The sequence below is a fragment of the Leucoraja erinacea genome, chromosome 8 (genome assembly GCF_028641065.1).
Source record: "Leucoraja erinacea ecotype New England chromosome 8, Leri_hhj_1, whole genome shotgun sequence".
NCBI classification, from domain to species: Eukaryota; Metazoa; Chordata; class Chondrichthyes; order Rajiformes; family Rajidae; genus Leucoraja; species Leucoraja erinaceus.
This window is the reverse complement of record NC_073384.1, coordinates 9921125-9945662: the sequence shown is the minus strand read 5'-3', so window position 1 is coordinate 9945662 and position 24538 is coordinate 9921125. Positions and strand designations below refer to the sequence as shown.

At 38.5% G+C, this 24538-nt stretch overlaps 1 protein-coding gene across 1 annotated transcript in view; it reads right to left on the bottom strand.

Annotated features, from left to right (window-relative positions):
* Nucleotides 1-415: 415 nt before the first annotated feature.
* The window catches only part of gpcpd1 (glycerophosphocholine phosphodiesterase 1), a 46368-nt gene continuing 22245 nt past the window's right edge, over nucleotides 416-24538 (bottom strand). The window contains exons 9-21 of the mRNA XM_055638962.1: nucleotides 23735-23981; nucleotides 22473-22629; nucleotides 18841-18970; nucleotides 17368-17422; nucleotides 13543-13635; nucleotides 11839-11916; nucleotides 10628-10667; nucleotides 9438-9496; nucleotides 9032-9097; nucleotides 6922-7058; nucleotides 6075-6210; nucleotides 5815-5975; nucleotides 416-4214 (exon numbers count right to left, since the gene is read on the bottom strand). Coding sequence (XP_055494937.1) covers nucleotides 3971-4214; nucleotides 5815-5975; nucleotides 6075-6210; nucleotides 6922-7058; nucleotides 9032-9097; nucleotides 9438-9496; nucleotides 10628-10667; nucleotides 11839-11916; nucleotides 13543-13635; nucleotides 17368-17422; nucleotides 18841-18970; nucleotides 22473-22629; nucleotides 23735-23981 — 1603 coding nt within the window. The 3' untranslated portion in view covers nucleotides 416-3970. The remainder of the gene's footprint in view (nucleotides 4215-5814; nucleotides 5976-6074; nucleotides 6211-6921; nucleotides 7059-9031; nucleotides 9098-9437; nucleotides 9497-10627; nucleotides 10668-11838; nucleotides 11917-13542; nucleotides 13636-17367; nucleotides 17423-18840; nucleotides 18971-22472; nucleotides 22630-23734; nucleotides 23982-24538) is intronic.

Here is a 24538-nt window from a genome sequence, read left to right as displayed (position 1 = left end):
AGAAATGTAATAGACGAGTTTTTCCATTGACAGAAGATTAAGATAATTAATAACCTTTAGCCAGAGGCACTTGCCTGGGCTAAGATCTGAAGGAACAGAGAGCATCATTGCACAATTGTCAAATGGCTGAGGCTGCTTTCCTGCCTGCATGATATTACATGACAGTGAGATCATAGAATACAGATAGCCAGAGGCACTGGAGCCTTGCCAGTTTTCCTGGAATTCGTCAGTTTAAGATTCTGCTGCAGCTTCTCAGAATATAGAGGGTAAATTAGACTCTAACTGATGATTTTATATTCCATCTCTTATTTAGTAAGGGTGTCAGGGGTAATGGGGCAAAGGCAGGAGAATGGGGGAAAAGATAGATCAGCCATGATTGAATGGCAGAGTAGATTTGACGAGCCGAATGGCCTAATTCTGCTTCTATAACTTTAGTTAGTTTATTGTCACGTGTATCGAGGTACAGTTAAAAGCTTTTGTTGCCTGCTAACCAGTCAGCAGCAAAACACACGATTACAATCAATCCATTTACAGTGTACAGAAACAGAAGGGAATAACATTTATTGCAAGGTGAATCTAGCAAAGTCCAATCGAGGATAGTCTGAGGGTCACCAAACCCATCACAAATTATTTCACGGGGAAAAAAAAAACGAGTTATAATTCAGGATTATCACAGCCCGGTTTAGTTTCGATACAGTGCGGAAACAGGCCCCTTTGGCCCACCGAGTCTGCACTGACCAGAGATTCCTGCACACTAACAGTATCCTACACGCACCAGGGACAATTTTACAATTATACTAAGCTAATTAACCTACAAACCTGCACATCTTTGGAGTGTGGGACGAAGCTGAAGATTTCGGAGAAAATCCACGTGGTCACGGGTAGAACGTACAAACTCCATGCAGAGAGCACTCGTAATCGGGATCGAAGCAGGGTCTCCGGCACTGCAAGGCAGCAACTCTACCGCTGCGCCCTTATTTGACTATTCTGGGTTAGCAGAAGTGGGCAGAGTGGGCAGTGCAGGATGGGTTTGCTGGGAGGCCAAGTGGCAGAGATTTAAGAGTGCCAAATTTAGAGTGTCAGTTTGCAAACTGGCATTTCAGATCGGAACCCTTCATCGGACTGATGGTGGTGGGTGGGGAAGACTGGGAGAGGGGTGGGGTCGTACAAAGAAAAGGCAGTGCTGTAGTAATTCAACTGGTCAGGCAGCATCTCTGGAGAACATGGATACGTGACATTTCAGGTTGTACAAAAAAAAAGACAAGGTTCTGAATATCTCTGGTCTTTGCCAATCATCTATCCATCAGCCACCACCATCCCATCTCACCTCAGTATCCACATATCAGGATAGTAAGTTTTAAGAAGCATATAAAAATTGCAGACAGCAGTGTAAGCTTTTAGGAAGGGAATATAGGAGTCATTAAGATTCCCAACCGAATTAAACAAGAAACTTGAGCAAAACACAAAGTGCTGGAGGAACTCAACGGGTCAGAAGGGAATGGATAGATGCTGTTTCGGGTTGGGACTTCTTCAGACGGGAGTGGATGGGGGTGAGGGGGAAGCTGGAAAAAAGGTAGAAGCAATACAAAGCTTGGCAAGGTGGGGGAGGGGGAATGAGTGATGATCGGCAGAGAGGTGGAGTAAGTGAGAAAGGCTAGAGGGTGAAACGGAGACAAAAGGGAGTCAGATAAGGAGGGATTTTAACCACAAAACCAGAGGCAGAGATATAGGGGACAGGGGGAAAAAAAAAATCAAAGTGCTGGAGGAATCCAGGTCAGGAAGCATTTTTGGAGGTAATGGACAAAGGCGAGTTGGGATCCTTCTTCAGACCTATTGGAGTAGGACTGAAAGAGGGCGGGGAGGCTGGGTCGCTGGATGCTTTCAAAGAGTTAGATAGAACTCTTAGGGATAGCTGAGTTAAGGGATATGGAGAGAAGGCAGGAACGGTGTACTGATTGTGGATGATCAGCCATGATCACATTGAATGGCAGTGCTGGCTCTAAGGGCCGAATGGCCTACTCCTGCACCTATTGTCTATTATCAAAGCAAAAGAACCCTAATTTGCTATGGAGACAATTTAGATTTCACAATATCTCAAACGTAACATACCATGTATACGTGTAAAAGACTGAATAAAATAAAACAACCCAAAGTCCGTCGAATTGACCAGATCACAGACATATTTGGTGAAACAAGGTTTATAATTTCTTCAAGATTGAATATTGACTTCTGCAATAGTCATAGATTTCTTTACCCGAGTTTGCACATGCAAGTTATGAATTTCAGTTGTGTTATCTTAAACTGTAACGGTTGACTTAGATATTGAAAAATACAATTCAGAGGTTACATGGACAGTCATATTAAATCAAAATGCAGTTTCTAAAATTCCTTGTATGTGTACATACTTGGCCAATAAACATATTCAACATTAAAGCAGTGTATGAGCAATATTGACCAGCTGAAACCCTGGAGAGATACAAAGCTCTTTTGACACAATTACACATGCCAAACCAATTCAAAGGAGATCAGAATTACTGCAGAACAACAGCACCTTAATCCTTGTGTTATATATTACTATAATACTGCAAATACCCTAAATGTTAAGCAAAGAGTGAACCCCCATCTCTGTTGAAGGGTCACAACGGAAGAGACAACTGCCAAGTTAAAAAACATTTGCAGAGACATCTTCACTTAAATAAGGACTCAACAATAGTTAATTTCAAAATAGAGGTAAAAAGGAGTTAAAGTGCAAATCAAATTTTTGGAACAAATGAGGTGATCAAGTTGCTCAAGTTTTGTTCTCCGTTCACTTCCCATATTGATTGTAACAGGAAGTCATACAGAACCACTTTTATTTACACAATATAGAGATTATCAGATTTGCAAAATTCCAATTTAACTCAATGGTAGAATACACACTAAGAGTTCTACAATATACTCAAGACTACAAGATTCAACATGCATCAGGCCACATGATTATAGAGTGCTGAATCTCAGTTCAATACAGAGATGCTAAAACGGAACGTCAAATTTCAATTTCTGATTCCATTCCATAACATTTCTAAATTTAGATGGACATAAGTCACATGCTTGTTATAATTCCCAAAACATAATTTTTTTAAAGAGCAAATTTACTATATATCAGTTGGTGGAGGGTAATCACAGTTGTACCCATCAAGAGCTAGGACTTGTGGTGTCTGTGCTACAATTGGCATTTCCTCCATTAAGTTTCAACTATCTCCTTTCAATCATGCAATTGATATACCCATAGATTACATAATTGTGTTCCTCCATTGTATCAAGATCAAGATCATTTGTACATAGAGATAAAATATTGAAAGTATTTACTGTACAGTGAGTGAGAATAGTCAGCACATGACACTTGAAAGCAAATAATTTAACATTAAGACTTCTGTTTGCAAGAGTATTGGAAATCAGGAATCGCCATAGCAAAAATAGCTCAATCTAACATTTGACACCTAGACGATAATTCTTTACATCTTTTGAGCAGAACATGTCAAAAGAATCATATGCAACTACCATCCATTTTATAAAAATGTTACAGTAAGTGTTTATTACATAATGAGGCATGTATTCTTGAATTGTAAAATAGATCACTTCATTTTCCATCAGTCACCTTCTATGGAAACTGATTTCTTCCTGAAATGAAGCATCATGTGCATATGTGAAATCCATGCCCAAATAAAAGTTAATAGCATTAATATAAACCTACAATATGAACTCTAACCTAATGAACCAATGCAGAAATGCTCACCCTCCTGGACTTTTATATGGCACAAAATATATACAAAATAATAAGCATCCCCCTCTAAACATATCTGCAGCAAATGTTTCTTTTAACCAAATTGACGTGAAAAATTAAAGAATCTAGATTATTGTTCATGTCTTTTCAAAGGAAAATAAAAAATCGGTAACATCAGAAGATGGAAGAAACAAAGTGAAGAGGGGATCAAAATGAACTGCAGCTTTGCCCAGAGTCCGATTCTGTGCTGTACATTTCCTGCTCACTGCTTTTAATTTCACTTGGATAGGAGTTTCCACTGACGTTGCTCTCTGGAACTGACTGGCAGGCAAAGTGGTTGATATCAGGACAAGAGCAATCGACAAAGGCTTCGTCTGGCAACTGTTGCGTCAGTTCATCTAATTCCTCAACTTCGAAGAAATCGGCCTGCCCCAGAATGAAGTCACAGATCCTGTTTAAAACAAAATTTATTACATCTTTATGTTGAAATATTTCTATTTAGTATTTAAAAAAAAGCATGTGAACGATTCAGCTAGTTAAAATGAGCTGATCAAAATTCAACCACTTCCAAGTGTCTGAGAAGGGTCTTGGCCCAAAACGTCACCTTTTCCTTCTCTCCAGAGATGCTGCCTGTCCCACTGAGTTACTCCAGCATTTTGTGTCCATCATAATCCCAAATATATATCGTTAGCAGATATCAGCCTGTCTAACAAATTCTACTTGTGTCATCCCGATCACTTTCATGATAGCCTAGACTGCCTCAGTCAATTTAGTTCTGGTTTTAGAGATACAGCATGAAACAAGCCCTTTGGTCCACACCGATCATTGATAAACCGGTCACACTAGTTTCATGTTATCACACCCTCTCTTCCACTCCCAACAGATTATGTGCAATGTTACAGCTTCCAATTAACGTACAAACCGGCCCGTCTTTGAGAAGAAACCGGAGCACCCGGCGGAAACCCATGCGGTCAAAGGGAGAACATGCAAATTCCACACTGACATCACCCATGGTCAGGATCAAACCAGGTCTCCGGCACTGCGAGGCAGTAGCTCTGCCAGCTACCCCATTGCGTTGCCCTACGGTTCATGTACTTCTCAAATATAGGCACTACTGTATTGAAGTTGGCAATTTGCACAGGAATATTCTTATTTTAATTTTTTTTGATAACCATTCCTCACACCTCGAAGGACGGATCCCCTGCTTTTCAAATATTCTAACAGGGTCCTGTACATTATTCGAAAATCTCATCGATTAAGTGGAATTTGCAGGTCAGTTGCAGTCTGAGAGAGTTATTGAATAATGACGTAGAAAATTGAGGAAAAAAAATTAACCCGAAGATGGAGAACCATGCAGTAGACATTTAATATTGAGCACTCCAGAAAATGCTACCATTGACCATAATGCTGCATTTCTGCAAATTGGCAGGAAAAGAAAGAGGTTTTCCAGTTTTGCCTTCAAAGTCCAGTGTTTTGGAAGTGGCACAGAAAAAACACCGTTGCATTAAAGCACTAACTGTTTGAGGTGGCCCACCACTTTATCCAGGCAACTTTGAAAAGGCAGTATATTTCAGCCTCACCACTGAAATCCTCAAAGTATTTGAAATAAAATAATTATAGTCAAGAGTGATGCTGTGTGGAATCAGACCCTTCGGCCCAACTTGTACACAATGACCAAACTAGTTCCATCTGCCATATCCTTCTAGACCCACCTTATTCATGTACCCGTCTAAACGTTTCTTAGACTTTGCGAAATTAACTTCCTCAACTACTCTGCCGGCAACTTGTTTCACAAACCCACCACCCATTGTGTAAAATCTTACTCCTCAGATACCTCATAAATCTTTATCCCCCTCACGTTAAACCTATGTCCTCTGGTTCTCGATTCCCCTTCTCTGGGTAAGAGACTCTGTGCATTAACCCGATCATTTCCCCTCATGATTTTGTACGCATTATATGTTCATTAATTCTTATGAGTTATATGCATTCATCCATGTTAACATTCCACCAACATGACCTTATTAGTACAGATTTCACAGCGTTGATTGTACCTGTCATAGATTAGGCCATCAATTCCTTTCTGTTTCAATATTCTCCTATTTTCTGACTCATTGGTGTCATTACCCCAGCAAAAAATGACCAAATCTTTTGATTTAGCTTGTTGAATATAATCTGGATTTCGCAACAAGTCCTCTGTATGAACATTGACTCCCTATTAACAGGAGAGAGAGAGAGAAAATTAAATTAATTGGAAAGTACTAAAATTATTACTCTCACATTGCTCATGGAAATGTACCCGAGTAGTACTTACCAGAAGGTTTTCTGACTGTGCAAAACTCATTGCAATTGGCGTGGTTCGACACCGGAGATCCATAAACTCGGGATAGCTATTAGTATAGCCTTGGGTCAAGAAAAGAACTGGATACTTGTTTTGCTTCTGCCTGATCCTAATAAAAAAGCAAAACATTTAGAAACAGCTTTGTCTTTTTTGCCATACATGGATAAATGTAGGTGTTACTGCCACCGTAACTCATTAGAGATCAAATATCTAGGCTCGAGTCACCACATGGGCACACAATACATGCTTCTCTTGTTTTGTAGTTGCTATTGAAGGTAGAAGTTTAAAAAAAAAATAATTCAAGGGATATGGAGTTCACAGGCCGTGTCAGCATGTAATTACCCAAGGGAAGGTGATGGCGAGCCATCATCTTGAACATTTTTAGTCTTTGAGGCATAGGTATACGCCAATACTGCTTGGGAGGGAGTTTATGGCTTGCATTAATGACAATTTAAGTGTTTAAACTTGTTTCACTGATGTAACAAATCTACAATGATCAGAATTCATTTATTAGAACTGCATAGAGAAAAAGCAAAAATATGACAAATACATCCTTTCTTAGGCAAGGAGACCAAATCTATCATAACATACCAATCAAAGCAGGTGTAAGGAAATGTTCCTGCAATTGTATAGAGCCTTAGTGAGAATGCTTCTAGACTATATAGCATTACAATATGGATTGCCTCACTCGCTGTTTGATTAATTAGTTATGTTGGATTAGGACAACTACAGGTAGGAGTAAAAATAATAATTTAAAAACGCAATACAAAGAGGCGTGCAGATATAAATTCATTTAAAATATATTAAAATTAAAACTTACATAGAGCAGACATCAGCAACGAATGAGGAGAACACTATTCTTCGATTAGAAGCATTTTCCAAAGTACATTTTAAGATTATATCAATGGCTTTATTCATATCCATATATGTTGGCAAGTTGCCCTCCCACACACCATCCTGTCAACAGGAGAAAATAAACAGCAATGAATTTCTGTAGACAGTCGCAACAAATAAACATCAGATTAGCAGTGCAAAAAGTGTAATCTGAAAAAGTGTAATCAGTGCCTTCCATGATGTTTGGGACAAAGACCCATCATTTATTTATTTGCCTCTGTACACAATTTGAGATTTGTCATAGAAAAAAAATCACAGGTGGTTAAAGTGCACGTTGTCAGATTTTAATAAAGGCAATTTTTATACATTTTGGGTTCACCATGTAGAAATTACAGCAGTGTTTATACATTGTTCCTCCCATTTCAGGCACCATAATGTTTGGGGCACATGGCTTCACAGGTGTTTGTAATTGCTCAGGTGTGTTTAATTGGAGGGCACTGAACATAGCTCTACCCTTCTGCTACCTTACAAATGGTGTTACGCTACTTTGTCAATGCCTCGCACCTTCTCTTCTGCTGGAATAGTTGATGCCCACATCAGTTATTCTCATGGCCTATTAATATTGCTTAAGAACTGTACCATACCAGTTGCATTTGTTTGGATTAACAGAGTCAGAGTGATAGAGCATGGAAACGGGCCTTTCGGCCCAACTTGCACACACCGGCCAACATGTCCTAGCTACACTAAGCCCCACCTGCCTGCATTTGGCCCATATCCCTCCAAATCGGTCCTATCCATAATTTAAAAAAATATTCCTGCAGGACTAACAAGTAGAATATTTTAATCTAACGATACAAGAATATTGGTGTGATACGATACGGTAAAACTTTATTCATCCCCGGAGGGAAATTGGATTCCCGGAGGATCACTTGTTCTTTAAAAATGTTTTCATTACCATCTCATTTGAAATAAGCAACTTCAACAATATTGTACACTTCTGTTATTAGGATGAATTGCTGCTATACCTGCTCTATTTGTGGATCAAGCTCGAGTACTGAACTTCAAGATAGACAGCAGTTCAGCTAACTCAGCAACTAGTTTGAAAAAATTATGCATCCAGTAACACGTTTTTCCCCTTGCTTTAAATTTTGAAAAATCCATTCATCTAATGAATCAAACAACTGGAACAAAGTGCGAGTCACCCCCCTCAATGCTTAATGAAAACGGAAACATTATCTGAAGATATCCAACACAAAGGTTGTAGTTTAATTGGTTTCTGAAAATTGCCCCGAATGTGTAAGGAAGGGATGCAAAGTGGGATAACATAGAATTAGTGTGAACAGGTGATCGATGATCAGCAAGAACTCTGGGCTGAAGGGACAGTTTCTGGCTATATCTCAAAACATTACATACATTAAACATCAGACTACATTGTGACGATTGCTGTTTTCTGCCTCTAAAACAATGTCCCCATTACAAAAGATTTCAATCCTGTCATTCTACAAAAGCAAACGGAATTACTAAATGGAATGCAATAATTTTAGGACTATATTATGCCACAAATCATGTCATAAAAGCTTACAATGCAATTACAAAATTGAACAATTGTCGTCAAGTGCATTAACATCTGCTCCCCAAGAAAAACAAATAATAAGTACTAGTTTAATAACCTGCAATGGTTGTAATTTACCCCAGTAAATGACTTGAAGACAATCCTTGTCAAAGATAGTCCTTCATCTCTTTATGATGTTGTCACTATAAACAAGCCTACTCAATACATGCATTGACCATATTTTTTTTAATAAACCATTCAAGTCAACCACCCAATGCTGAATATAGAGAATACATGACTTGCTTTTTGTTGACACACAAAGCTGGAGTAACTCAGCAGGGACAGGCAGCATCTCTGGAGAGAGAGAGAGAGAGAGAGAGAGAATCGATGAAGTTTCGGGTCGCGACCATCCGGTCACGACCCAAAACGTCACCCATTTCCTCTCCAGAGATGCTGCCTGTCCCACTTAGTCACTCCAGCTTTTTGTCTCTCTTCGGTTTAAACCAACATCTGCAGTTCCTTCTGACACATTTTGTCTACTTACCTTTTGTTGACAGGGCCATTTAATTTCAATGTTGTATCCAATATTCTCAGGCACACATAATAAAACCTAAGAAGAAATTATATCTTTAAATTTGTGTGAAAATTCACAAAAATGTAAGTAAGTTTTAAAAACTAAATATGAATAACTTGTAAAATAAGTAAACAAGTACACGTCTCGAAACTTTTTAAAAAGGCTACTTTTCATTGACCCAGATCAATTATAAATAATTAAACTGTGAGAAAGTACTAGAGACCACCATAGACAGCGAATCCCATTTTTATTTCACTCCATTGATGAAGATTTAGACAATTTAAGCACAGTCTCACATTTAACGATACAGAAACGATTGTCAAAATTATCTGTTGAAATTCTAACCAATTTAAATGAAGTTCTTTAAATGACATACCTGCTGCAAGGAAGGAAATGGCTGGTTTTCTGAAACATCATTTTCGTCATCCAAATTTTCTAAGGAATTAAAAGTTCAGGAAACTCAGACGTGAATATTGAAATGAGAAATCAAATGTCTTCCTACAAAATCACGGTTAAACTCAGCACTGCTTACACCAAAGGTTATCTATTCTAATGCATTTATTTAAAGCGTTTCAGAAACAAATCGAGTTATTGATTTGTCAATTTTTAAGCAGGCTACTTTCAAACTTTACTTGCCAAAAAGATTGAACGGCAAATTCAATGAAATTTTAGATGCTTTGTGTAAAAGGAAAATGTAAAAGAAAATAATTGCATAGCGCAGGCAGCACAGTGGCGCAACAGTAGAGTTGCTACCTTACAGCATCATCGACCCAGGTTCGATCGTAACTACGAATGCTGTCTGGACAGTTTGTACGTTCTTCCTGTGACCTTGGGTTTTCTCTGGGAGCTGCAGTTTCTTCCCACATTCCAAAGACATTCTAGTTTGTAGACTAATTAGCTTCTCTAAATTGGTCCTGGTGTGTAGGATAGAACTAGTGTACAGGAGCTTATTGGACACCCAAATTCAGTGGGCCAAATGATTAGTTTTCACGCTGTGTCTCTGAACTAAACGATTGATTCTTTCTTTCTGTGATTGATAGAATTTCTGATCCTCTGACCAGAGAAGTCAGAAGTGAGTGGTCTACGTTTTCAATCATCAGGACATTGAATAGAAAAGTCAGATAGTCATGATGCAGCTTTAGAGGATTTGGAGTTGGGTCGCATTTGCAGTATTGCATGCCGAGTACTGTATTCTGGCACCGCAGTTCGCAAGGATGCAGGAACAGAGCGTTTCAAACTGCATTTGCTTTTCCAATTGTAAGCAATTTACCCCGGTAAATGACTTTTGAAGCAATTTAAAGCAAGAGGTGTTCAAAACAAAAACAAAACAAAAAATTCAAAGCAATCACAGATTAAAAAAAAAATCTGTTATTGCACTAGAAATACTGTATTCCCAAAAATTATACAATTTAAAAATCTATTTGATTCCATGGAAAAAACATTTTCTAGGTCATAATTTGGGAGACCAATTAGCATGACAGTTCAGCAAGGATTTCAAATTACAATACTAAAACTATAAAATCAATGTCATGTGGAATCTTTGAAACATTCTAACACTATATGTACCTTTATCATCATTCACCTTCAAAGCAGCCACATGAGCCAACTGAAAGATAAAATTGGCATGTGATTGTGCCACTTACGTAATAGTACAAGCTCACCAGTTCATTGTTGTGAACATGCTTCAAACTTCTGTAACACATAACCTCTCTTTTACAACATAATAAACGTGCATCCTTGCTAACAAGAGCTTACCATCTACAAGGATTAGTTCAAACACTAAAACTAAAGGAGACACAAAGAACTGCAGAGCTTGGTTTAGAAAAAAATAGCCTTACCTATCGAGCAAATTCTCAAATTGATTAGTGTAATTTGAAATAATGACAGGGTGGGATGCAAGCCTTTAAAAAAAAGTTACTCAAGATGTATTAGCAGAAATAAGGAAACCGACAATCCTTGAACAGAAATTAGTGGAGTTCTTTAAAAGAAAAAGGTAGATGAACTTGTAATGCAGATTAAGTGTGAAGAAGGGCCTCGACCCGAAACGTCATCCATTCCTTCTATCAAGAGATGCTGCCTGTCCCGCTGAATTACTCTAGCTTTTAGTGTCTATCTTCAATGTAAACCAGCATCTGCAGTCCTTCCTACACATTCACCCCCCTAGAAAGTAGACTTCTGGGGCTGAGTGTAATTGGATGAAAAAATGTACAAGATCATGAGTGCAGATCCGGACAAAATTACGAGAGCACACTTTGAATTCCTGAACCACCAGACTTGTTGACTGGATAGCCACAGATGGCATTCCGTGTGGAGTATGCGCTCTTTCGGGACACAACTGTCCCAGAAGAGTTGTTTGTTTTTATTATTATAATTATTTAAGTTTCCAGTAGTCCATGGTGCTTTCGAGGCATGGGAGGGGTCAGAGGCACATTGCTGAATTATTATTACATGACCTCAGTTGACCCAGCAAAATGGATAATCAGACAGGGCTCTAGAATCAAGGGTGCCGGAAAATCGGTGTGGTGGACCTGAACTAAATGTGGTCATTGGGCATTAAGCAGAGCGTCGACTGCAGAGGGAAAACAGTTTGAGCGGTTGTGGATTGTATGTGGACATTCTCCTAATATTATTATTGCCATCTACACCATCTTAGCGTGTCTTGATTTGTTTATTACCTTTGCAACAAGTGTTAAATTAGCTCAAAGTTTGACTGAAAACCAGCTTTCAATGTTCTCCAAATTAAAAAAAGGTAATCAGAGAATTATATAATTTCTTACCTTTAATAATTGTAACTGTTCAAATGTAAGCTCCTTTACTGGAATTTCAAATAATTCTGAAGATTCTTTGTCCATTTTCTGCAAAAAACGACATTGGAAAGCCATGTAACGTATACTAAACAAAATGCAACAGATTATGCAAACGATTTAACTTACAGGACTTTTAAATATTTTGTATTCACCCCATATTCACATCCACACTCTCACCTACAAAACCAGGGACAATTTACTGTGGCCAACTCACAAGTCTTTGTGATGCCAAAGCATCGAGAGGAAACCCACGCAGTCATAGGGAGAATGTGATGGCATTCAAGGTCAGGATTGAACTCAGGTCACTGCCAGAGACAGCAGCTCTACCCGCTGCACCACTGGGGCAACTATATACAAGGTGTTGCCAATTTTTTTTAAACTCAAAGTATTTTATACTTAAAAATGCGGAAATAATGGCCTTGTGACAATACACAAATGTCAGCTTTTGGCATATTTATAAAGCAATGACTAAAGCTAAAAATTTGTGCAAAACACAAGATTTTCAGGCTGTATTGGAGCTAATTCACATATAGCTGAAATTCGTTTGATGATTTTTATTCAATTGGACAAATTGTCATAAGGAATAGGATTTAAATTAGGCCATTTGGCCCATCAAGCCATTCAATCACGGCTGATCTATCTCCCCCTCTTAACTTAATTCTCCTGCCTTCTCCCCATAACCTCTGACACCCGTACTAATCAATAGCTACAGAATCTATCTCTGCCGTATAAATATCCACTGACAGCCTCCAGTGGCAAAGAATTCCACAGATTCACCACCCTCCGACTCAAGAAATTTCTCCTCATCTCCTTCCTAAAAGAACGTCCTTTATATTCTGACTGTGGAAATTGTGGAAGAAAGGGAAGTCATCGACCACAAATTATGGAATTTCCTACCTAGATGCTGAATTCCCCAAATTGCTTTCAATTTTGAGAAATGGCAGCAAAAATCAATAGATTCACCAATAGTGCACCACAAAACACAGACTTGTTCCTTCACAGTTGGGGCATAAATCATGCAATTTGACGCCTATTTCAACTGTACTTGTACAAACACTGATCCTGCCCACAACAACCATGCCACATTTTATGTGTAGGAAGGAACTGCAAATGCTGGTTTAAACCAAAATTAGACACATAAAGCTGGAGTACCTCAGTAGGTCAGACATCATCTCTGGAGAAAAGGAGTCTGACGAAGGGTCTCGACCTGAAACATAACCTATTCCTTTTCTCCAGAGATGCTATCTGACCCGCTGAGTTACTCCAGCTTTTTGTGTCTATCTATGCATAATTTTATGCTCTGTACAGTATTAGTGATGTAATTTTAAAAAACAATCCCTATTAATTTCTTTCCAAACCAAACTTCAAGCTACAGCTGTACGCTAAAGTGAGGTTAAGTAAAATAACCCCGAGGGCTGCCTCTTTGTAAACATGTTGGATGAAAGTCACAGTACAGATCATTTACTTTAAATGCTGATTAACATATCTTCTTAATGAGTAAGCAGCATAAAAATGAAAACAGAATCACATGGAGACAGAAGACTTCAAATCTTGAGCAAGAAACAATAAATAGTGCTGGAGTAACTCGGCAGATCAAGCAGCATCTATGGAGGAAATGCACAACGTTTCAGTCAGGACCCTTCTTCAGATTGATGCAAAACAAAAATTACATACCTTTTTCATTGATATACAACAGGTGAGATCATGGTATACAATTGGAACGTGGTCCTTTGAAAGATGTACATCGAATTCTACAAAGGCAGCACCCTGAAAGAAACGAATAGTCCCCTTATTTTCCAGGAATTGGACAGCAATAGTCTTGTAAGAAAGTCAACCAATTATATGCTTGTTTCTAACATTTCAGATTTACTTCTGCTAAAATGGATTACATTCATCATACATTATGCTGCACAATTCTAATACAACAGATGAATACATCTCTGATAATTACAAACATTGCTGTACCGGTGCTAAGTATTTTACTCCTTTCCTCTGTCTTTCTGCCTAATATTCCCTCTCATCACTACAGTTTGTAAGTTTCTGCTTGTTACTAACTATGTTAATAGCTCATTCACAAAACAATGTGAGGTGGAAGTCCTAAACAAGTACAATCATAATTGGAATGTTTTCAAAGTTTCAGAAATGGCACATGTAAACACGGCAGCTGTCTCACAAAGTTAAACGAGACTTTAATAGTTAAGAAGGATAATACTTCAACATATCAACACTCCCTCGGGACTTAATATGGAGCATCACTTAAAAAATGTGTGGTTCAAGTCCAGAGAGGTCTGAAACCACAATCTTCAAGATTATAAGCAAACGTCCAACCAGCTGAGCCAAATGAGATGACAGCAGCACATGCAATCAGATACAAACCAATAATTTGTTGACAACTCTAACTTGGGCCGAACACATGAATAAAAGCAAAAACATGAGAAAAACATTTTCTCTCTCACTTGGGTTCCTTCAGTTGACCGCCATTAAGAAATTGTAAAAACACAACAGTAAACAAGATGGCACCCGGATAGGGGATTGCTGTGACATTAGGCAACCCAATGCAGTTAAATTCTTCCAGAAGAAGAAACTTTCTGACAAAAATATCTAATTGAAACCGAGCAAGTTAATTTCTGGACATTAGAAGATCCCAGTGCTTGATGAGTTCCTGACACACGGCCAATCAGCACATGCGAAAATTATGGCAGTGACAAGGCAGATTCTCAAGTTAACTTCAATCTTCAAATATACGAGAAGATGAAATGTTCCAAGAGCAAGTTCTGAAGGCAGACTGAATAAAGTTGGAGGTGCAAATTTACTTTTGATGGGGACTGGAATAGCATACTTTCAAGTCAAATGGAATTTTAGGTATAAGAGCAGTTTAATTCTGTCAAACAGTTGAATGGAGATGGAATCAAATGATAAGCATACAAACTTTGCAAAAAAACAGGCAAAAGCAATTTGCAGTCTTCTCAAACCTTTACAAGACATGGGGACAAGCAGTTGACAGGAATGAAGAGATCTTGAAAGAGATTGTGGTACAAAGTTGATTCTGTGGCCTTGGATGATATACCGTGGCAACTTTTACATGAAGGAAAAGTAGAGAGACAGCTGCATCCTTGTAGATGGTTTAAAATAGGAAGAGGAAGCCTTAGGCTGGTCAGATTTGAACCAAGCCGGGCCAGTATCATAGATCAAGACAAGGGAGACATTGGCAGGTGATCATAAAAACCACAGAGATCGAGGGCAAAAAGATTAAAATGCAAGTAATACAAGATCACTCATTAGTTTATTCTGTGTTATGGGCAGAATACAAATGATTAAATGCATATGTAGGCGGCAGCCAGAGATCTGCACACAAACACACAATAAAGTTGAAGATAAGGTGGTAATAAGACATTGGGTCTTCTTCATCTCCTTCTCTTCCCCACCTTTCCTCCCAAACACAAAAATATGGAAAGAGAAAACTGCCCAAATGGAGAAAAACAGAAGTAACAGTAAAATTCATCTCACATGCACTTTCACCAAGCATTATCACTACTTCTGCTATTCAATATGTCATCATCTCCTCCCTGTGCTACACATCCTCTTTTTCACCATGACCCTCTTCTTCCAACTTGAGGTCCGTCTCATTTTAACAATCCCAGCTTTGATGAAAGAAAAGTGAAAATGTTGGCCATTTCTCCCTCTACAGGGGCTGTCCGACCTATCATATACTTCCAGTAGTATCCCAAGATGGGGAAGATAGCAGATTTAGTTCACCACTGAGCTCTTCAATGAAACTTGGGCTTCCATTTCCTGGACCGCTTTCCAAGTAAGCAATGATGGCAACAGAAGAATAAAGGTTTAGCACAACCTGCAATAAAAGGCAAGGTGCAAAGCAGTGGACAGCTCAACACATCACTTTCTGTAGAAGAATAAGGGTTTAGCACAATCTGCAAACGTTTGGAATAAAAGGCAAGGTGCAAAGCAGTGGACAGCTCAACACATCAGAAATATCTCTTTCTAGGATCCCGAAGTGAAGGTCCATTTTGGTTAGGGAACAAATTTATTGGAGTTTCATATTACAAAGTCCCAATCTCAGTATACATTTGCATCCAGCAAGACGGCATCAAAATCCCAATACCTTTCTCGATCTATCACCACTGAGCTAAACACCTTCAACAAATATCCCACAGGGATGGAACAATGTAAAAACTAAGAATTATTCAGCTCCACTATTGAACACGTTTGCCTCAAAATTCAGCAGGGGGTCCTCGCTTATGTATACATTTGGAGGCCGAGCTCAAAGTAATTGTCGAACTGTTCCTGAAGTGAACAAGAGAATGGACCCCACACGTAAAATTTGCAGGTCGAAAAAGTCCTCTACCAACCCGACCCCACTGACTATGAATAGTAACGATCCATGAAGCAACACTGTTGAACTATGGACCCAATCCCATATCATGGTATCCAACTCCCAACAAAAGCAGATGAGATTCACGATTGCCATCAGTGCATCATGACCGTCTTCGCTATCTACATAACACGACCTCAAATACTGCATATGGTGTCCAGTCATGTTTTCCCTGTCCTACTGTTTGCTTGAGACATACCGTGTCTGAAAGAACATAAAAACACCAGAGAGGTACTAGTCTCTACAAAATCCTCCAAATCCAATGGCAGCACGAGCAAAGTAGCATCAAATGGTCAATATAACCAGTATCGAGGCCCTAATCACATTCAGTCAATTCCAAAAGTCAAGCCACATTCTTCTTATGTCCAAGATCAGACTCTTAAAACTGTCACCAGGTACACAGCTTGGGCAGATACAAATGAAATGAAAGACAACCAACAAGTCTGAAGAATAGTTCCAACCCAAAATATCACCTATTCCTTTTCTTCAGAGATGCTGCCTAGCCTGCTGAATAACTCCAGCAATTTATGTCTATCTTTGGTATAAACCAGCATCTGCAGTTCCTTCCTACTCATTTTATCCAGAGCTGTCAGCTGTACTGGTCAGGAATGTGCTGGAGAGCATTCCGCAATAAAGCGAGCTGAGTAGTCATACCACTTTGCATCTGAATCCTAGGCTTTGTGCCAACTATAGCCGGCGAAGCTGATGTGGACCCATTTAAAAAAAAAACTTCATACAGATACTTACAAGGTCAGGATGTTTCTTATTTTTATTGCTACATACATGATTTTAATAGTAATATTTTTAAACAGATTACTTTTTAATTTTCAAATTTAAATGGCTCTAACCACCAGTTTGAAAATAATGAATTCCATTGTATCTATTTATTATAAAACAAGGCATTTTTCCTATAATGAAAACAAAAATGTATACTTAAAAGCAATGTTGCAAATCATAACCTGGCAATATTGGGCTTGGACATATTAACAATTTTATTCAACAAATAGTTACATTAACAAGATTTTAATTCTTGGGAGAAACTATGTCTCAGTGTGACCTTTTAAGGCAATATATACTTGGAAACATGCAGAGATGTGTTTATTACTTACGTGACTAGCGGCATTTTTAAAGGAAGCTATTGTGTTTTCTCTGACCTTTGCGAGGCTAAAACATAATTTTGTTTTTAGAAAATCAGCTCTATGAAACCATAACATATGTTGCTTCTGTATGTATAGCTTAATTTCATAAATTATTATTGGAATAACCAAATTTAATTCCCCAACATTAATGAACAAAAGTACTTGTTAGCTTGAAAATAAATGTTCTGACATTTAAAAACAAAATCACATTTTATCTACAAATCTTGATGTTAGAGAGAGTACAAAGAAAATTACTCAGGAAACACAAAAAGCAAGTCTAAATCCCTTTGAAATGCTTGAACAAGTGCAGGAAAGTTAACCAGGCTTTTGTTTATGTGACAGAAATCCTGTTAACAAAGGCAAGTCAACTTCCTCTGGTGTTACATTCAGCAAGTATAGTCCCTCAGTGAAGTAGGCTTGCAAGATAGGGAAGGGCAAAGTAGAGGATCACTATTTTAAAGCAGTCATTGTAATTGTGAAAATAACATTTATCTTTGCAGATATGTCACAATGTAAATATGCAATTCCATCAGAAGGCAGAGAAAATGGAAATAAGATCAAAAGACAAAGACAATGAGATGAGAAAAGATATACATTTTTAATCAAGAATAAATGCACAAAGGAGAAAGGAATTGAGGGGCAAATAATAGGAGATTTGAAACAAATTGGGAGTGCAGGTGCAAGAATATTTGTACAATACTGACATCGAGTCATCTATTGGAGTAACTGGCATGTACTGCAAATAATACAACGATTTGCCACCATGCAACTGTTTGGTACTAACTGCAGCTTTTAATTTTTTTTAAAGAATGAGGAATAATAGACACCAAAAAATTAGATTTTAAAGTGCATCTCTATTTTGAAACAATTCCACATTTGCAAAAAGTTAAAATTAAAAAAATGCAGATTTCCATCAAATAAAATATTCAAAAACTGAAAGTAATCAGGCGATTATTAAATCAAGACCAACTTATATAGAAAGTTCTAGAAAATATTCCTTGCTGATACAGAAGAGGAAAAGCTGTAGGCACCATAAAACAACTTAATCTACCACCATTGCCCATAGCTATTTTAATAAAACGAATTGGGTTTTAAATTAAAACCAGCTTTAATGTGTGTGATGAAGGAGGCCATTGATAAATGCTAAAACAAAATCTAACAATGAAAATTACATTAAATGAATGAATATGCACGAGATTGAGATAAATACACTACAATGAGCCAAATATTTACTAACACAATTGGAAATGTAGAAACAGGAAAGCGCTTTGTGGTTTGTTATTTGGGTGCAGATTTACAGGCTGGGCACATTTAATAAGTCGTGCTTTATACTTAAATCAGCAGAAAGTGTGGAAGAATTTTATACACCTCTCATTGACGCTGTAGATTGAAATTATTTGATTTAGATTAAAATGATTTTATTTTTGACAATTTAACACTTACGTTGCTGATGTTGAGTTTACGGAACCCCTGTGCCCAACATCCAAGGGCATTCTTGGTTTCCAGTACTTGGACAGTGAAGGAGACATATCACAAATAAACCCTTCTATGGGCTTAATAACGATGTAGTCAACTATTCGTACATAAAGGCAGATAGAAGCATTAATTGCATACTTCAAAGCATATTATTAAAGAATGCTTAATTCAGACTTATCACCAAAATTGACGTGTGGGTAAAAGGCAGTTTTTCTCACCCTGTAGCATGCAGAACAGACTTGGTATATAGAATGTCAACACATCTTTCACTTAAACATAATAAAAACTGCTGGAAGAACTCAGTAGGTTAAGCAGGTTCTGTAGAGTGAAAGGGATTGTCGATGTTTTTGATTGAGACACTGCACCTGGCCCTAAAAATGCCGTTACCAAACATTATTGAGATGTATGCAGCAAATGTTGATGTTCTACTGTTGCAGAATTATGCACCATAGCCTAGAAATTCAACATTTCCATTTCTAGGTGAATTAAACTTGAACGTCCCGACCCAAAAGCATGTCCTCCAGAGATGCTGCCTGACCCGCTGAGTTATACAAGCACTTTTTTTTCTTATATTAACAACCATCTGCATTTCCTTGTGAACATTAATGCCCAATTGGCTTCCCTGCAAGCATTTCAGCCGCCTCCCCAAATTGGCAAAAATATACTGGAAACAGTGTTAGAGTGGTCGATTAGGAAAAGGGGAGATGCAACGAGACCTGGGTGTCATGGTACACCAGTCATTAAAAGTAGGCATGCAGGTGCAGCAAGCAAATGGTATGTTAGCATTCATAGCAAAAGGATTTGAGTATAGGAGCAGGGAGGTTCTACTGCAGTTGTACAGGGTCTTGGTGAGACCACACCTGGAGTATTGTGTACAGTTTTGGTCTCCTAATCTGAGGAAAGATATTCTTGCCATAGAGGGAGTGCAGAGAAGATTCACCAGACTGATTCCTGGGATGTCAGGACTTTTATATGAAGAAAGACTGGATAGACTTGGCTTGTACTCGCTAGAATTTAGAAGATTGAGGGGGGGATCTTATAGAAACTTGCAAAATTCTTAAGGAAGATGCAGGAAGATTGTTCCCGATGTTGGGGAAGTCCAGAACAAGGGGTCACAGTTTAAGTATAAGGGGGAAATCTTTTAGGACTGCAATGAGAAAAACTTTTTTCACACAGAGAGTGGTAAATCTCTGGAATTCTCTGCCACAGAAGGTAGTTAAGGTCAGTTCATTGGTTATATTTAAGAGAGTTCGATGTGGCCCTTGTGGATACGGAGCTGGATGATCAGCCATGATCATATTGAATGGGGGCGCAGGCTCGAAGGGCCGCATGGCCTACTCCTGCACCTATTTTCTGTTTCTATGGCCTATATCCAAAAATCGAATGTTAAAACACAATTGGTGAAAATTCCAATGCCAGCAAGATCAAAGGGTTTCCAAAGGGTTTCTACAGCTATATTAATAGCAAAAGGATAACGAGGGATAAAATTGGTCCATTGGAGAGACAGAGTGGACAGTTATCTGCAGAGCCAAAAGAGATGGGGGAGATATTGAACAATTTTTTTCTTCGGTATTCACCAAGGAGAAGGATATTGAATTATGTGAGGTAAGGGAAACTAGTAGAGTAGCTATGGATACTATGAGGTTCAAAGTAAAAGAAGTACTGACACTTTTGAAAAATATAAAAGTGGATAAGTCTCCAGGTCCTGACAGGATATTCCTTAGGACATTGAGGGAAGTTAGTGTAGAAGTAGCCGGGGCTATGACAGAAATATTTCAAATGTCATTAGAAACGGGAATAGTCCCCGAGGATTGGCGTACTGCGCATGTTGTTCCATTGTTTAAAAAGGGTTCTAAGAGTAAACCTAGCAATTACAGACCTGTTAGTTTGACTTCAGTGGTGGGCAAATTAATGGAAAAGATACTTAGAGATAATATATATAAGCATCTAGATAAACAGGGTCTGATTAGGAACAGTCAACATGGATTTGTGCCTGGAAGGTCATGTTTGACTAATCTTCTTGAATTTTTTGAAGAGGTTACTAGGGAAATTGACGAGGGTAAGGCAGTGGATGTTGTCTATATGGACTTTAGTAAGGCCTTTGACAAAGTTCCTCATGGAAGGTTGGTTAAGAAGGTTCAACTGTTGGGTATAAATTCAGGAATAGCAAGATGGATTCAACAGTGGCTGAATGGGAGAAGCCAGAGGGTAATGGTGGATGGCTGTTTATCGGGTTGAAGGCAGGTGACTAGTGGGGTGCCTCAGGGATCTGTGTTGGGTCCTTTGTTTTTTGTCATGTACATCAATGATCTGGATGAAGGTGTGGTAAATTGGATTAGTAAGTATGCAGATGATACCAAGATAGGGGGTGTTGTGGATAATGACGAGGATTTCCAAAGTCTACAGAGTGATTTAGGCCATTTGGAAAAATGGGCTGAAAGATGGCAGATGGAGTTTAATGCTGATAAATGCGAGGTGCTACACCTTGGCAGGACAAATCAAAATAGGACGTACATGGTAAATGGCAGGGAATTGAAGAATACAGTTGAACAGAGGGATCTGGGTATAACCGTGCATAGTTCCTTGAAGGTGGAATCTCATATAGATAGGGTGGTAAAGAAAGCTTTTGGTATGCTAGTCTTTATAAATCAGAGCATTGAGTATAGAAGCTGGGATGTAATGTTAAAATTGTACAAGGCATTGGTGAGACCAAATCTGGAGTATGGTGTACAATTTTGGTCGCCCAATTATAGGAAGGATGTCAACAAAATAGAGAGAGTACAGAGGAGATTTACTAGAATGTTGCCTGGGTTTCAACAACTAAGTTACAGAGATAGGTTGAATAAGTTAGGTCTTTATTCTCTGGAGCGCAGAAGGTTAAGGGGGGGACTTGATAGAGGTCTTTAAAATGATGAGAGGGATAGACAGAGTTGATGTGGACAAGCTTTTCCCTTTGAGAATAGGGAAGATTCAAACAAGAGGACATGACTTCAGAATTAAGGGACAGAAGTTTAGGGGTAATATGAGGGGGAACTTTTTTACTCAGAGAGTGGTAGCGGTGTGGAATGAGCTTCCAGTGGAAGTGGTGGAGGCAGGCTCATTGGTATCATTTAAAAATAAATTGGGTAGGCATATGGATGAGAAGGGAATGGAGGGTTATGGTACGAGTGCAGGCAGGCGGGACTAAGGGGAAAAAAAAATTTGTTCGGCACGGACTTGTAGGGCCGAGATGGCCTGTTTCCGTGCTGTAATTGTTATATGGTTATCACCAGATCTTAATCAATGGGATACAAATATGGTAAAAGTGCAGGGAGGGGGTCGAAAAGCATAAAAAGGGTCGGGCAGTTTACTCTCAAAATCACAAATTATGTAGTAACTGCCAAATGCACAGAAAATCATTAATATTTATTCAGAGAACTGCCGCAGATGGCGAGAGAACGAGCTGGTAACAGTGAAATAGTCACTCAGCAGCATAATTTGGTGTGTGCCCGAATCCAGCAAAACTTCAGAAAAGATAACATACAGCCCAGTACAATTTGCACATAAAACCTTCAAACAAACTAATTCTGAGGCATATACATTGTTTTGAATATTAGTACCTTTTACTTTCCCAAGAGTCTTTCTCGAATTTCTGCTCATGATAGGAAGCGTGATAAGTCCACTGGATTTGTCTACTATTGTAGAAGAGAGAAGACAGGCAGAGCCGACATGACCAGGAAGTGGGTCACCTTTCACCACTGCTACGCCCAACTCTTCCTGTAAAATGTAAATAGAGCAGTGAAGAAGTTTAAACAATATTTAAAAGTACGGGTGGTGCCAGCAATGGCTGCCTCGCAAACAGTCTGTCTGTCCCTTTCTTCTTTGTGTTTTAATAGTATGTGTTAAATATAGGCTTTTAGTGTTCTTCAGCTTGTGGGGGTGGGGTGACCTCCATTTAAAACTCGGCAGGCCATTCAGGTGCAGCATGACCTACATGCGAGTCAGACATGAGCAGATACATCTGCTTACTTCTGTCATAAACTCAGACAGCAGGTCCTTCAGTGAACCACGAACATTAATTAAAAGCCAACTATTTCAGGTTTCAATACCTTTGCTGGGAGATGGGATTAATACAGATAAGTGCCCGCTGGTTGGCATTGGGTCAATGGCCTGTTTCCCTGTTATATGAATCTATGTCACATTAGAATAGCCAAGTTGTGAACACATTGAATCAAAAGAAAGCACCCGCATCTTTTGATGGAGGCAAATCATTATTGGTGTATCTGAAGGTGATCAACATGGGACATTGTCAATATCCGGGGGTTAGGATGAATGACCAGTCATAACCATCTTCACGCATTGATTTCAGCCATTAATTAGTTTTTCCCTCGGATCTTTAGTACAATTCATCAAATGGAGTTTTGATGTTAAAGAACAGTCACTGTTACTTAATCTTCCAAATTCAAAACTGGTGCACTGTTGCAGCTGCATTCAAAGTGGCAGTATTACATGATTCTTCTTCAAACCGAATTACAACTGGAAGTTAAAAAATTGTATCGAACAACCTGAACAAAACCTCTCCAAGAAACGGAAGGCCAGCAATACTTTAAGCAGCAAATAATCTAAACCGGATTAGATTCCATAACCCAAAATCATACACATGTGAAAATGAAGAAACTATACCATTTAAGCATATTGCTTACAATAATATGAAAAAAACAGCCAAGGCTTAGCACAGGATTAAGCTATTGTAGCAATAATTGTTTCCAAAATAGAGGGGTCATAATAAAAGCTTTCCTTCCATCTCAAACACTGCAAATCAAGCCAATAATAAGAAATTTGCAGATTATATTTAAGGTTATAAAATAATAAAATGTCATACCTCAAAGAAGTCAAAAATTAGCTCCAGGTTATCTGGCTCCATAGTTTGAATGCTATACTCTGTCCACTGGCCAGGTTCCAAGGCATAGCCACATTCTGGCTGAGAGTGACGTGACCTGTATCCATTGTTGCTGATTAAGGCAATTTCTAAAGTATTGGCGATTTTCTCAGCTAAGGTAGTCACAGGTTTGTCATCATCTTCACCTTCTTCACCCTCTTCTTCAAATCCCTCCAATGTCAATTTCACCCTTTAAGTACAAAACAGGGATTCAACCAACCTTTCATGTCTAACGGCAAATTCAGTAATAGGTACTAAAAACCTTATTCAGGAAACTGTATCTTCGTTGTCTAATGCATTTCGTTGTCTCTGTACTGTACACTGACAATGACAATTAAAATTGAATCTGAATCAGAATCATACAAGCACAATGCTAATCTAATTACTATTTGGAAATTCCAATATTTCAGCAATTGACACAGCTGGTGATATATGCTGTGTCATACAAGCACACAGCTAATGTAATTACTATTTGGAAATTCCAATATTTCAGCAATTGACACAGCTCGTGATATATGCTGCACACACTTTCAACTCACTTGGGCCCTAGTACCCGTGTTCTATTTTAACTCACCAGGACCCAACTTTTCATGTTTATCAGGTTCACCTGAAAATTTGTTTAGATATTACTGTTTAACATCAAAAAAAAAAAAAAATTGCGTTGGGATATTAATAGGAATAACATTCAATTGTTCTGAAAATTTGCCAGTTGAGCACCAAAGTCCTGGGTGTACTAAATTATTGGAG